This window comes from Pongo pygmaeus, chromosome 10 (assembly GCF_028885625.2).
Source record: "Pongo pygmaeus isolate AG05252 chromosome 10, NHGRI_mPonPyg2-v2.0_pri, whole genome shotgun sequence".
In the NCBI taxonomy this organism is placed as follows: domain Eukaryota; kingdom Metazoa; phylum Chordata; class Mammalia; order Primates; family Hominidae; genus Pongo; species Pongo pygmaeus.
In genome coordinates, this window is record NC_072383.2 from 89,419,062 (window position 1) to 89,432,952 (window position 13,891).

Sequence of the window (13,891 nt, forward strand, 5' to 3'; positions counted from 1 at the left end):
TCAATTTTAACCATATGTTCTACTCTTCATTTTGGGGCTTCCTGGAATATGTTTTGTGCCCTTTTCAAATGGCATGTTTTCAAATATTTAAAGTTATGTTCCCCTTCACATATTTTTTCTCAGTCTAATGATATCTGATTACTTCTATTTTTATGACATAATTTTTATAATTTTATTTATGTGCTTTGAGGTCATTTAAAGCACTTTTCTTTTTGTTAATGTCAATTGATTTGATTTATTACTTTCAGCCAGCATTTTAAAAACTGTGTTCAAAGTTTGTTGATTGGTTCTCCTTCCTCAATCTCAAATAAGTTTTGGTGTAAAAATAAGTAGTAAGTTTGGTATAAGGTAATAGTAAGGATTGGTTCTTCTTCACCCTCAAATAAGTTTGGTGTAAAAACATAGTTGCACATTAGATTATTTTCTTGGAAATTTACATTATAAAATGGCATATTAAGTTTCTGAGAGGCTTTGAGGTAAACAATTGGACATTTTTAACCTAGTGTTTTACAAATATATATAATCATTTTTCTGTGGAAATATGCCAGATTTGTAGGATTTTTAAGAATACTGTTGGGATAATGTATATAAAGGCATCCATTGATCTTTATGGAATACAGATTGCTTATAGCATATGCTTGTAAAGTCATAAGGCTAATGTAAAGTACACAGTACTTTGTTACTTAATGAAATTCCATTTTTCTTAATTCACAAAAATCAGAAATATTATGTCAAGTGATTAGAATAAAAATTTTTTGTGTTTTCTGGAAGAAAAGGAAAATGAAGGTAGGAGTAAACATATTTGAATATATTTATGCCAGAAAAATGAAAATAATTTTTACTATAATACATTTTTATTAAAACATGTTCTTCAATGAAGCTTGCTAATTTCTTTGAAATATTCTGCTTTGTTAGAAAGCATTCAATATTTTTATTTAGAAAATCCAAAAAACACAATCAAATATAAAGAACAATTTGCAATTTAAGTGGATTTCAAATGTTAAAACACTAAGATTCCACAAGAAATGCATTATAATAAACATAAAATTTAGAACTTATAAGAATACAGTGGACTATATCTAAAAACAACAGCTACAAGAAATGGTAATGAACTAGAAATGACTGCTGTTTCATTATTTGATATTAAATAACAAGAATTCTTTAGTGATGAAGTATTTGATTCATTCCATGCCCATTCTGAAGCTAAATATCAAACTTGTACCGCCAACAGCTACTTAGCAATCTGCAATTATTTTATTATGATTACAATTAAGAAATATTTTATTTTCTCATTTTCTTCAGGTCATTCTCCTGTTTGATTATTACATTTATACTGTAAATTATGGTATCTGCATAAGTAATTTTAAACATACACAAATATGTCCTTTTTATTGTATAAGAATATAATTGTGTTATTTAGTGTTAATAAGCTATGGAAGAGACCAAAATAAAACTATCTTTGAGTTGATAAACTATCTTAACTCTGTGTCTGTTTTATTAATTAAAAGAAAAGCAAATTAATGCAGGCTTGATGCATGTAACTGGCAAAAGCATCTTTGAATAGAAAAAATACACTGCACAAATGAAAATGGTGGCCGAGAGCAATGGGGAATATAACTTGTGTCCTAAACCTATTAATGGTAACCACATTTCATGTCAGAAACATTAGCTCATTAAACTAATTTTAGATTTGGTGAGAATGTGTTTAAATAATGACAGCCTGCAGAAGTCTGAAGCAGGTCATTAAAGCCATTGGAATTGGTGGTTTGATTTCATTTCCATCCAGACGGAGGTAGCGAAGATGAGGTCCATAACTGAAGGAATCTCGTTCTGCAGGCAGCATGGATGGGCTGGGACATATTACAGAGACATTCACGCCTACAGAGACAAAGAGAATAGATGAATGAATTGGAACACAAGAGAAACTAACAGTGGGAAGACCAAACAACTAATGCCATGGTCCTATGGAGGGCTTAGTGGCCTAATATATGAAAATAGTGGTTATACAAAACATTTGTATCAGTGAGAGATTGTGCCTATCTGTTTCCCCCAAACAAACATTCAGCAAACTTACAGTCATCTCAGTCCATGTTCTGCTACTTAGTATAGAGCACTAGTAAGGAAATACTGTTAAGATCTGTGATAGAAACAAAGGTGTATAAGACATCACTTGTTTTTTAAACTTGCAGGTAAGATAAAGCACATTTAGATTGCTGTAGGTAGGATTTAGGGTATCAGAGGTGGAGACAACAGTTCAGAGTTGGGACTGAAAGAATGGGTAAGTATAACAGTGGATGGATGGATGGATGGATCCTGGATGGGTAAGTAGAAAATCAATCTAATATAAAAGAAAATGCTTGAAAATTACCTTAAAATACGCAAAATAATGTACATAACATGATTTTAAAAGTACAATTAACATAACTTTACATAAGCAATACAGAAAACAATCTTGAATCTTCATCTTCAAATTTATTTAATTGGAAACTAAAATTTTGCCAAGAATTGAATGACAAAGAACTCAAGCCAGAAAATATCCCAGCACCCTTTTCATATGGTTAGGATGGGAGTAATTGTGCACCTGCCTTGGATCAAAGCCCTTGGCACCAATGACTATGCTGAGATTTAGGAACATACAGGAGAGAAGGCCAGTTAAACTAGCAAAATTCAGGGAACTCTGTAACAGCTGATTTCAACCATTAATCCATATATTACCTTTACATTCCTTTTCAAAACCATTCCAAACAAGAGATCTTCCCTGATTAGACCCACTGAACTTGGGCAATGCCCGTCCTCTGTGGCCTATTGTTTTATACAGATTCATATTGTAGTGAATAATTTTATGTTTCCAGCAAGGTTGCTTTTCTTTGAATTTATGCCATTTTGTAAACTGAATTTAATAAAAATAATGACTCATTTGAATAGCAGTTTAGTTGTTATAAAACCAGGTTCTCTTTTTTTACATACATTCAAGTATCACCTGATCATCTCACAGGCTTTGTCAGGCAATATTATTATTCTCCTTACCTGGGCATTTGTGGGAATTCTGGTTCAGAGAAATAAGGAAATGCACACAACGTATTTCAGCAAGTAAGTGGCAGAGCTGAGACCTGGCCTGGTCTTTCTATTTCCACAATTGGTCTCTTGCTCAAGAGAATATGTCCCTTTCAATGTGCAATCCCCTTATCCTCATCAAGCTCATGTCCCATAATCAATGTATGTCTGAATAAATGAATATAAAAAAGAAATATTCTAAATTTAATTACATTTTCATAAATTACAGTGTTTCTCAGGGAACACCAGAAAGTAATGTAGCTGAGTAAATAACATTTTTACCTAATCTTAAATCCCTGAAAGTTTTCAGAAAAATAAATATTTCCATCATATTGCTTAAGACAAGTTCACTGTCTTGTAAATTTTGATGGCTTTTCATAGAAGAGGTATGTTTCTTAGAGACCACTTTGTCACAACTAGAGTAGATTATGTGGCAAGAAGAAGCAAGTACTTAAACAGTTTTGACACAGTGTGATATTATTATGTCAATAATTCTCTCCAGGGAAACTCTTGTATTTATTTTCTTAAATATTGAAATGACAAAATTTGACATCTACATTAAAAAGTAAATAACTAGATTTCTCTTTGTTGCTGTTCTACTGATATAATTTTTTAAAAAATTTGTATTCATGACAATGAAGGAAAGTATTGTTATTATACTGTATGAGTGAATAAAACACTTTAGACTCAGGTTCTGGCTATTGCATTTACCCTTTGTCCTTGGGCAAATATCCTCCCCTAGCTGATCTTCAGTTTCTCTTTCTTCAGAAATTCCTAATAATATCACACAAGTTTCCTGCAAGGATTAAATAGTAGTTCTCAAATCGTGAGCCAGCAATATCAATACTATTAATACCCAGGGACTAAACTGTGAGGCCCAACCTCTGACCTAGCAAGTCAGAAATTCTGGGGGTGGGAAACAACAGCCTGGGTTTACAAGATCTCCAGGTGATTCTGATGCACACTAAGATTTGAGAACGACAGAAAATTAGAAATCTGTGAGAAAACACTTTGATAAAACTCTAAAATGTGGGTCTATACTACACACATAACACTCTATAAGCTAAAGTCTTATACTTCTCAACTGTGATTTAAATATTGCTACCTCACTCCTAAACACCCTAATTCACAAATGCTCAGGATGAAACGCCTAATTTGTAAGCAAGGGCTCTATGTGGAGTCACGTGAAGTTTACTTCCCACATCAATTGTTCACGGGGCTTTTAAGGAATGTACCTGTAATATACCTGTAGAAGCACAGAACACTTGTCAGGAAAAATTATATATTTAGGTCAATATTGTTGTTGTTCTATTTGATTCAGCTAAACAGATTTCATTTCTTAACTTTTTTTTCTGTTGCATCTTTTGTTTTTGACTACAGGATTAAACAATACATTTCATTACTATGGAAAAATAACCACTGTGATGGCAGGCTGCCATTTAGTTCCTGGATTGTAGGCTCAAGTACACTGTTATCTAATTTCCCCCACCAAAAAAACAAAAAAGTCTTAAATAACTGAGCAGCACCCAGTGGAAAAATAGTCTGTTCCTATAAATGATATGTTTATGTGATTATTTGCTTAAAAAGCTTTAGTGAGTAATACCCAGGCAGCACAACCTTTTGACAAATTATCTTTGTTATTCTCTTACAAACTATCCTGACTGAATATTACTTTTGGAATTCATTTTCTTAGGTTGTCCTGGAGAAATCTCCCGAAAGTTATTTTTAAAGGGTCTACTCTGAGGTTGAAGATGCATAGATAAATGCCAGGCTAGGTATCGTATCCCTGTGGCTGGACCTATTTTTACGCCAAGTCCAGCCTGGTCTCATGCGTAATTGTGAAGAAGCCAAGTTTGTCTCTAATGTGTCCAACATCTGCTTTTTATAATCACTTCTTCTCTTGATGATGCCTCTGCCTCCAAAAACTTTGAATTTATCTCTCACTCCTTTATGAAAAGCTCTTTTCAGGAAAGGAGAGAGTATTCTACCTGACGATTGCCTGTAAGTCCCAAGGAGTTGCCAGCTACCAGGGAAATTTCTTTCCATTTTAATTAATAAAGCCTTAAACTATAGTAGTGGTTCTCAATGTGTAGTTCCCAGAACATCAACTGGACGGCTGTTAGAGATGAAAATTCTCAAGTCTAACTCCACATCTACTGAATCAGAAATTCTGGGGGTGGAGTCACCAGCCTTTACACACTTGTTTGAGACTTCCACTGTAATTAGGGGAGTTTAATTAGAGACTCCAATTAGGAGGGTTTCAGGCATCATCTGTCATATAGTGTTTAGGACAGAGATGCCTTCCTAATGCCTCTTAAATCATATTTTCTTTATTAATAGTCATGAGGTTGTTTGTGCCCAGTATGGTTTCTTAAATAAGCCTACCCAACGGGGCAGAAATATTGGAATCTCCTGGAGTAAAAGAAAATAGAGGCATTTAGTTTCTCTAATGGATAATAGTCCTCTGTAGATGACTCAAGTCCACTTTTTAGTCTTCAGTTTGAAGACTGGACTTCTTGGTTCATTAAGACTGTCTGCGTATAGACAAAATTTAATACTGAAAATTGAAAACACACTAAAAATCTAAAGGAACATTAGTGGGGGAGGGGGCAACACACTTGCTCTTTTTAATGAAAATAAAGATACATTTAATGACCATAAGCCCTTTAGTCAAAGACATACTCTGCAGGTTACTTACTTTTAATTTTGTTATGATCAAGGTGAAGGTGCTGCAGATGAGCACTGATTCGGGGAACTTTTGTGAGTTGATTGTGCGACAGTTGAAGATCTAGAATTGATGATACATCAAATCCTCTTGATGGGAGACCCTCATCTGACAATTTGTTGTGATTTAGTCTCAAAAAGGCCACTTTCGGAATCACATTAAAATAATTTTCTGGTATTCCTTCAATGGAATTGTTGTCTAAAAACAACTGCATTGTATTGGCTGGTAATCTTGGAGGCATATTCCTCAGGGCATTCTTGGCCATGTTTAGCTGCATGAGGTTCTTGAGTCCTTTAAAAGTGTCTCTTTGAAAGGCATTGTCCACTAATTTATTGTTCTGTAGGTCAAGAAGGGTCAGGTTCTCCAGATTGCTAAAGGTCCCTTGAGGAATTCTGGACACCTTATTTCTAGCTAATTGTAATTGTTCTAAACTTCTTGGCAATGGAGAAGGTACCTCCTCTAGCTCATTATCTTCCAGAAATAAGAAGAGCAACTTCTTCAGCTGGATTAGGGCTCCTTTTTCAATTCCATAGTTGGTTATTTTGTTCTTGTTTAGATTTATCCATCTTAGCTGGGTGGCATTCTCAAATGGCTTTTCAGGAATGGTTTCTATCAGGTTGTTTTGAAGATAAAGATACCAAATTCTTGAAGGAATAGCAGGAATTTCTTTGAGACCTCTATTTTCACAATATAAAGCAGTAGGAAAACTGGGTGGGCAGAAACATTCCATGGGACACTCGAAGTCATGAATAGTCCAATCATCTGAATCATGTACCTCATAGACCTGCCTCACACTTCTAGACCACACAGTGTCTGTTATGAAAAACACCCACATGATGAAACAGATTGTGCCTGCCATTATAGCACCTACAGAAAAAGGAACACAACTGTTAGATATTTGAAGATCTTGACCTTTAGATAATTTTATACATCAAAATGATCAGTAAACATTGCTTCTTCAGGGAAGAGGTGAAAATATGTCAACATTTCATACACGGATCTTAATTAATACACATTAGTTAGTAGGCACCATATGCAAAGCATTTTGCAAACATTGAGAATAATTCACCAACTTGTAGCTTTCTGGTTGTAACCCAAACACAATAAAAGCTGAGAAAAGGAAAGAAAATTTTAGCAGCTCTAAGTGTTTTTCCATTTCAAGCTATTTAATTTAAAGAACTGAACTGAAACCAGTAGTTGAATACGAGAGTACAAAAAAGTGATCTTTTAAAAACTCAAACTGGGAATCTGTGTTGTTCCTGAGAGGAAGGCATATGCTTTTACTTTTACTCTTAAATGAGCAGAACATCTGGATGAGATTTCCTAGGCCTTTTGGCCCTTGAACCAAAGGAATGAAGAGATCAAAGAACATTTTAGCACTTTATGGTGAAGGAAGGTTCTAGGATCTGAATAAAAATGTGATTAATCTGTTATTCTCTAGCTCAACTTCTCAGGTGAGTTTTTTGAGGGTGGGGGAAGATGTCTATAATTTTAAGCACACAATTAAGTTGTTCAGCCAAGCTATTGAGTTATCAATTCTTTCTCTCTCCCTCCCTCTCTCAGAGAATATGTATATTCTGTCTCTATATATGTGTATATATGTATATATAGAGATAGAGTTTATTATATAGAGTTGAATACATTGTGATGTATAGCACAAGTACATGAGTATTGTATTCAACTATGCCATTATTATGGTTGATAAGAAACAGAAACAACCAAAAAACATATTTAGGATACAGGTAGAGAATTTCTTTATATTCATATTATCAGTGTGGATAATAGAAAGTAGGTTAGCATTTACTAATATTTGATACATTTAAAACACATAAACCCTCCCCACTGATCATCAAAGATTATTGGCACAAATAATTATTTTAACAGGAAATATACATATATATTTTAATCATTTATAGCATACATATGTTACATATATATTTATATATATATATCAGTAACATTCTGACCAATGTACATTTATTGAACTGATTGATAATAGGATGAAATAAATTTTACTGATTCCTTAGGAAAAGATAAAGTCAACTTCATTTATGAAATGCTGATCATTCAATTTTGCCATTAAATTGCAGAAAACAAGTGCAGAGCTGCTTCTGCAGGCTGTCAAATTTTCTAGGATTGCAGAACGCTGCTCTGGCCATGTTCCAACAAAGAAACATTATTTTTTTTTCTTTTTCAGAATAGGGTTTTGGTTTAGTTATTGAAGTTGTAATCCTGCGTCTGTTGAATAAGTACTTTGCATGCTTAACTTTAAGAGTTTTTAAAAGTGCAAAATAGTTTACCTTGCCTTCCAGGAATACACCGTTGAGTCCTGTGTCTGAGTCTGAGGTTGGCTAAAAATCAGTTAAGAGAAAAAAAAATCTTTGACGAAAATAATTTGTTTTTACTTTAAGCTGTCAAGCCTCCTATGAGAAACAGTGAAACCTACTCGTCCCAGTCACCATGAACACCTTTGATCTATTGTTTCCACTTTGACAGGGCTTCAGAAGACTGCTTACCTCAGCCTTCTTGGATCTTCTTCTTCCTTTTCTATTGGTCACTGCTTGTACATGGTAATGGATTGACCCAGGCTCCACTGTCGTGTTTTTATGAATCCTTCGTAATATATATGCACTAGTAGATCCAAATTTAACCCCTCCAACAACCATGGAATCTTAGTGCCTACACAGCCCTGCAAAGGAAATTCTTACTTTAATCCTAAGAACCCATAAAAAAATTTCTAGGCAATTTTCATTCCTAATTCACAGTTCAATTCATTAGTACATGCTGTCATGTACTGATATCCAGACCTTATTTACCAATAGGCAGTTGAAGGCAGTTTTAAAGTATAACAAAAAGATATTTTAAAAGATTTTAAAACATTTTCCCTAGATTATCATTTCTTAAAAATTGAATACAAATAATTAAAAGCCAATGTCTTCTGTTTATATGGACATATTTTATCTGTTTCAGATATAAAATAGATGCTGTAATGTGTTTGACTAAGGGAAAAATAAATAAATACATGTATTTGAAAAAATGTAAATGTGATATCTGGAAAGCACTGCCTGATTTTGGTGCTAATCTTGGTATTATGCTTTGTTTCAGAGAAACAATTTTTGTATCCCTGTTTCCTATTGTATTTCTTTTAACAATGTATTCCAAGTACCTGCTAAGGTGGGATAATTTTTTATTCATTATAATATAACACATGTTTTGCATATAGTCCCTTATGAGACATTCTGTTACACTGCTACTTTTTCTTTACACATATCTATACTAGTGTGTCCTCCACTTCTGATATTTGATGAAAAAAAAATTATGCTTCTTGAGAAAAGATGCAAACAAAAAATATTTCATTTAGGTGTTATGTGGATTGATTGTTATGCTTTTGTTTTTCAAAATCTCTCTTATTCTAGCTTCAGTGAATGTTATATGACTCATTTAACAGCTCACATGAGTATTGTCAAAGAGCACCGTGAAGAGGAGTAAGCATTGGATTCAGAGGACCTTTTGTGAACCACCTCTTTCCTCTCTCCTAACCATAGGAGGGTCAATTAAAGTTCAGTTTTGTCATCTACAAAATAGTAATGGATTGCTTCACAGGGTTAGGTCTAGTTTGTTATAAACAATTACAGAAATAATAGCCTTATTTGGAATTAGCCCTACACTCTCAACTGGAAAATGCATTTATATTTAAGGGTTTTATAGATTAAGATCCTATTTTGACATGATTTTTTACTAGTCCTATAGGTATGTAGGTGTACTCACATCACATTTTAAGAAGACAACCAAATGTTACTTGCTTTCTCACAACAATTGTCTCCTCTCTCTGTTGCATTTTTTCTCCCTCTCTCTTCTTTTCCTAAACCCTCAGGATTTAAACAACAGATGATCTTCAAATCTGCATGGCCCTCTTCCAGCTATTGTCTTACTGTTAATTTTTTTAGCCAAACTGATTTTAGTCTTTTTATAATTTTCTTACACAAATGTTGCTACATGTTCATTGTAGGAAAATTAGAGTAGTAAACTGGCTGCCTCCAATCTATTTCCTCTTCACCATTCCACTCATGATCTGCCTACCAAAATATGACTTCTAATTCTGCTTCCCTAAAATGGTTCTGACAGAAAATCAGCAATGATCCTCACATTTACTAATCTGTTGAAGTCTTTTAGTGTTAAGCATACTTGGCCTTTGACAATACTGACCCACCCGCTTTTATTAAATGTTTGTCTTAGTTGTTCTGACATCACTCTTTCCTAGTTGTCCTCCCATTTTCTGGTGACTTCCCTCTGTCTATGTCCCAAAGTTGTATTTCCTCTTTATAACATTATTTAAGAGCATTTCCAGCGTTTGGAACCCTTTGAGATTCTGTCCTCTATTTTGTGCTCTTCTTGCTCCATACACATTTCCTGCATGATTCTATGGTTCCAACCATCTCCTCCATCATGGTAACTCCTAAGTCTGTATCTGCAACCCAGCTTCTAGAAGAAGACCTGCTTTCCAATGTGTGTGTATATCTGCTTTCTAGACATCTCCTGTTGCATGTCTCAAGGGCGTATATGTAAAACGAAATTCTCTGTCTCCTTTTACTTATAACTGCTCATGTCATTTTATACTTTTGAGACTTTTGTCATATTCAGTCTCCCAAACCACAAATCTGGAAATCATTCTTAACTCTTCTCTCTCATTCTGTGCACATATGATAATAATCACATTTTAAGGACTTTGGGAGACATGATACAAATAAAAATGATCATCTACAATGCTTGCCGAGTTTGAATATCATTGTTTCCAGACTAAAAATATAGAATTGTTTCCACTGTCAGGGTAATCACTATCTGTGTCTCGATTTTTCCTGTAACATTCTAATTTACTTTTCTTTGATTATTGATTCTTGAAGAATGGGTACTTTAACTCTTCTCCGGAACTGTTTAAGTTGAATAAATTTCAGAAGTTAGTAAGAATGTCTGAGTCATATGAACTGATATAAAAATTAATAAAAGACTCTGGCTAGTCCTATCTGATATTTCAAAAAGGTAGAAAGGAATCTTAAAGTTTAATAAGGTGGCTATGGCACTATCTAGTGACAGTTTGATATTTTAAAGTCTATGAGGCTTTGCACATAGCAAGTAGTCAACAAATGTTTACTGAAGGAATAAGTGAGCAAATAAACATATAAGACACTTGTATCACTTTTATAGCCATGAGTTTTTGATCAGCATAATTGTGTAAGTAGGAGCATAATGGAAAGCCTTAGATATTTGATGTTTTAAAAATGTGAGTTTGAATTTTCCTTTGGCAACTTAGTATTTGCTTGGCCTTGCATAGGCCATTTAACTATCATGAGTCTAAGTCTCCCCATAATGTACTTGCCCTGAGAAGTGTTCGAGGTCATCTTAAGATCAAATGAGATAATGAAGGTGAACATGTTGGATAAGTATAGACAATTTTCATAGTGAAAAATTCAAAGTTCAAGGGGATCTTACAAATCATTTCTGCAAACTTTCCTTTCACATATGAGGAAATGATGCTAGAAATTTATTTCAGAAGAGAATGTGATAGTCGATAATTTTGCCTTCCAGACATAAATCCTTTCAGAAATTTGATACGAAATAAAGCTGTTGTTGTTGTATTTTTTGTAACTTCCCCCCTTTTTTTTTTAGCATTTTTTGTTTTAAATTTACTTATGTTGCTTCTACTTCTTCCTACTAAAAAGGAAATACATTGCTAAACTGTCTTTCACTAAGGAATTTAGCTTGTCACATTCTTGAAGATTATTGACATTTAAAAGAGAAGACAATGCATGAGTGGATAAAACACATGAAATTTCAAATTTGCTGGCACTTGTATCTGACACATCTGTTTTCGGCGATGGTTGGATGGACTCCTTAGGTGCTCCTGGGAGCTTTGTTTATTTAGAATTGATTGAACTTATGCTAAGAAAAAGAATTTTCTCTTAATAAATCAATTTCAGCTTTGTTTGACTAAACTTTGTTACATAATTTTTTAAATATAAAAGGAATCCACTAAAATATATAACACACATATACACACACATATATATAAAATCTTAAAATGTCAAAGTAAGACATTTAAGATACTGTAATGATACATTTAAAAAGTCAAGACTACCACAAAACTCATAATGAAGGTAATAATTACCAACCCCATCCACTTCAGTGTAAGTCCTGCTCCCAAGACGCCATTATTTTTAACTTTATTCTAAAGCTTTTTTTTAGTATTTGCTTTAATATTCCAGCTTATATTATTTTTTAATTTATCAATTTAACCTTTTTAATTAAATTAACATTTAACATGCTTGCTTGGTCCCATATATGCATATCACAAGCTTTTATTAAAAAATATTTAGTGCATACTTTTTTTTTCTTTTTTTATTATTATTATTATTATTATTATTATACTTTAGGCATACTTTTTTATACAATATGAACATTGTCTACTACTAAAACATTGCAAAAGTACTATAGATTCTTTATTGTAGCACATCTATTTGCTTTCTCTCTGTATATGTAACTGTACATAATACATTACATTTACAAATATTTCATTCATATTTTCCAAAATCTCAAACAGAATTGTAAAATCATTTGAAAAAATTGTTTCCACTCAGTGAATAGAGGCAAATCGCATGGTGGTTAAAGTCAGACCTGCTTGGGTTTGAATACATCTCTGCCATTTAGTAGCTGTGAGACCTTAGACAATTATATTTCTAGTTTTCTCTACCTTAGTCTCCTCATCTTTAAATTAACAATAATAATAACAATGATACTAATATGTACCTCATAAAGTTGTGGTGAAGATTAAATGAGTCAATATTTTGAAATGACTTAGAACATTTTACAAGTGTTGATTAAAAAAAACCAGACATATTAGATTCATTTTTTTCTCCTGGGAGATAGTGTTTCTCCTGGGATGTCATAACTTCCTACTTCAATGTAATTTCCTGTTAGAAAGCAACCTAAGCTAATTTGATAGATCACAGTTATTAGGTTCTTTATGTGACATTTCAGTTGCCTTATAGTTATCAAAGGCTATAAGAATCCTCTCTTACAACGTACGTGGAGGTGTTTTGATAAAAGTGCAACTCCATTGTATCTAATGTAATAGACATTTACTTGCAGCAGGCATTAAAAGAATTCATGTAGTAGGTCTTCATTATAAGGTTTCTTCCAATGTTAAGTAAGCTTCCCTAAGGTATAAATTAAAATTAACACAAAAATAAATCACACTGTTTCTCTTGAATTATCGCCTTTTAAAGTGAATGTATGGATATTATAAACTTCGCTTTCTGGGTCTGTCGGCGACAGTTATGGTCCTGGACTTCCCTTCGCCCAGCTTCTCTGTTGGATTCCTTGCTGCTTCTGCCATCTTGTGTTTTCTTGGTTAACACCACAATATTGGCAGAGTCTATCCTCTAATTGCTTCACTTCCTGTTACCTGGGATATGTTTTTGCCTTTTTTTTTTTTTTTTGAGAATTCAGGTTTTAAAATGTGTTTATTCAGCCTACCCTCCTACCTGGTATTTCAACTAAATAGAATTTTAATTTAAAATAGTGTTCCTTCAAAAGTTTGACGATATTCGAAGAAGCGATTGTCTTGGAACTTTTGGAGTTGAGACTGAAAACGTTGATAAAATGATGACCTGAGTCTTCAGAATGTGACCCCTTTCCCTCTCTGAAAACCCTTAGGATTTTTTTTTCAATCTTCACTTTCTGTAATTTTATAATAGTGTGCTTTGAGAGGGTGTATTTTACTCACTCGTGGGGTATTCAAAGAATTTTTCCAACCTGGAAGTTCATGTTCATATAGTCAATCAATTTTTTTATATTCTCTTTTTCTAAGGTTTAAAGTAAATCTGGTTAGATTGTCTAATTCTATCTAGTCTTTTCTAATTCCCTTCTCAAAATTGTTTATGATTTCTGACAGATTTCATCTTCTGGTTTTTAAAATTTTCTGTATCGTATGCATTTACTCTTAGTATACATCAACTTGTTCTCTGATCTTTTTTACTAAAGCATTCTTTTGTTTCATGTAATTACTATCTCTATTATCTCACTTAGGATTTTAACTGAAGAGTTTTGCTGGCGGTG

At 33.3% G+C, this 13,891-nt stretch overlaps 1 protein-coding gene across 2 annotated transcripts; it reads right to left on the minus strand.

The window, feature by feature from the left end:
- Positions 1-840: 840 nt before the first annotated feature.
- Positions 841-8,425, minus strand: KERA (keratocan). 2 transcript variants are annotated; one of them, XM_063646564.1, is made up of 3 exons: positions 8,296-8,425; positions 5,753-6,646; positions 841-1,878 (listed from the first exon to the last, which is right to left on the minus strand). In XM_063646564.1, the coding sequence occupies exons 2-3, from the start codon at positions 6,636-6,638 to the stop codon at positions 1,706-1,708; spliced, it is 1,059 nt and encodes a 352-aa protein (XP_063502634.1). In that variant the 5' UTR covers positions 6,639-6,646; positions 8,296-8,425; the 3' UTR covers positions 841-1,705. The 2 variants fall into 2 exon arrangements, with proteins under 2 accessions (XP_063502634.1, XP_054301344.1); XM_054445369.2 differs by having other exon boundaries at positions 8,080-8,359.
- Between the last annotated feature and the right edge of the window lie 5,466 nt (positions 8,426-13,891).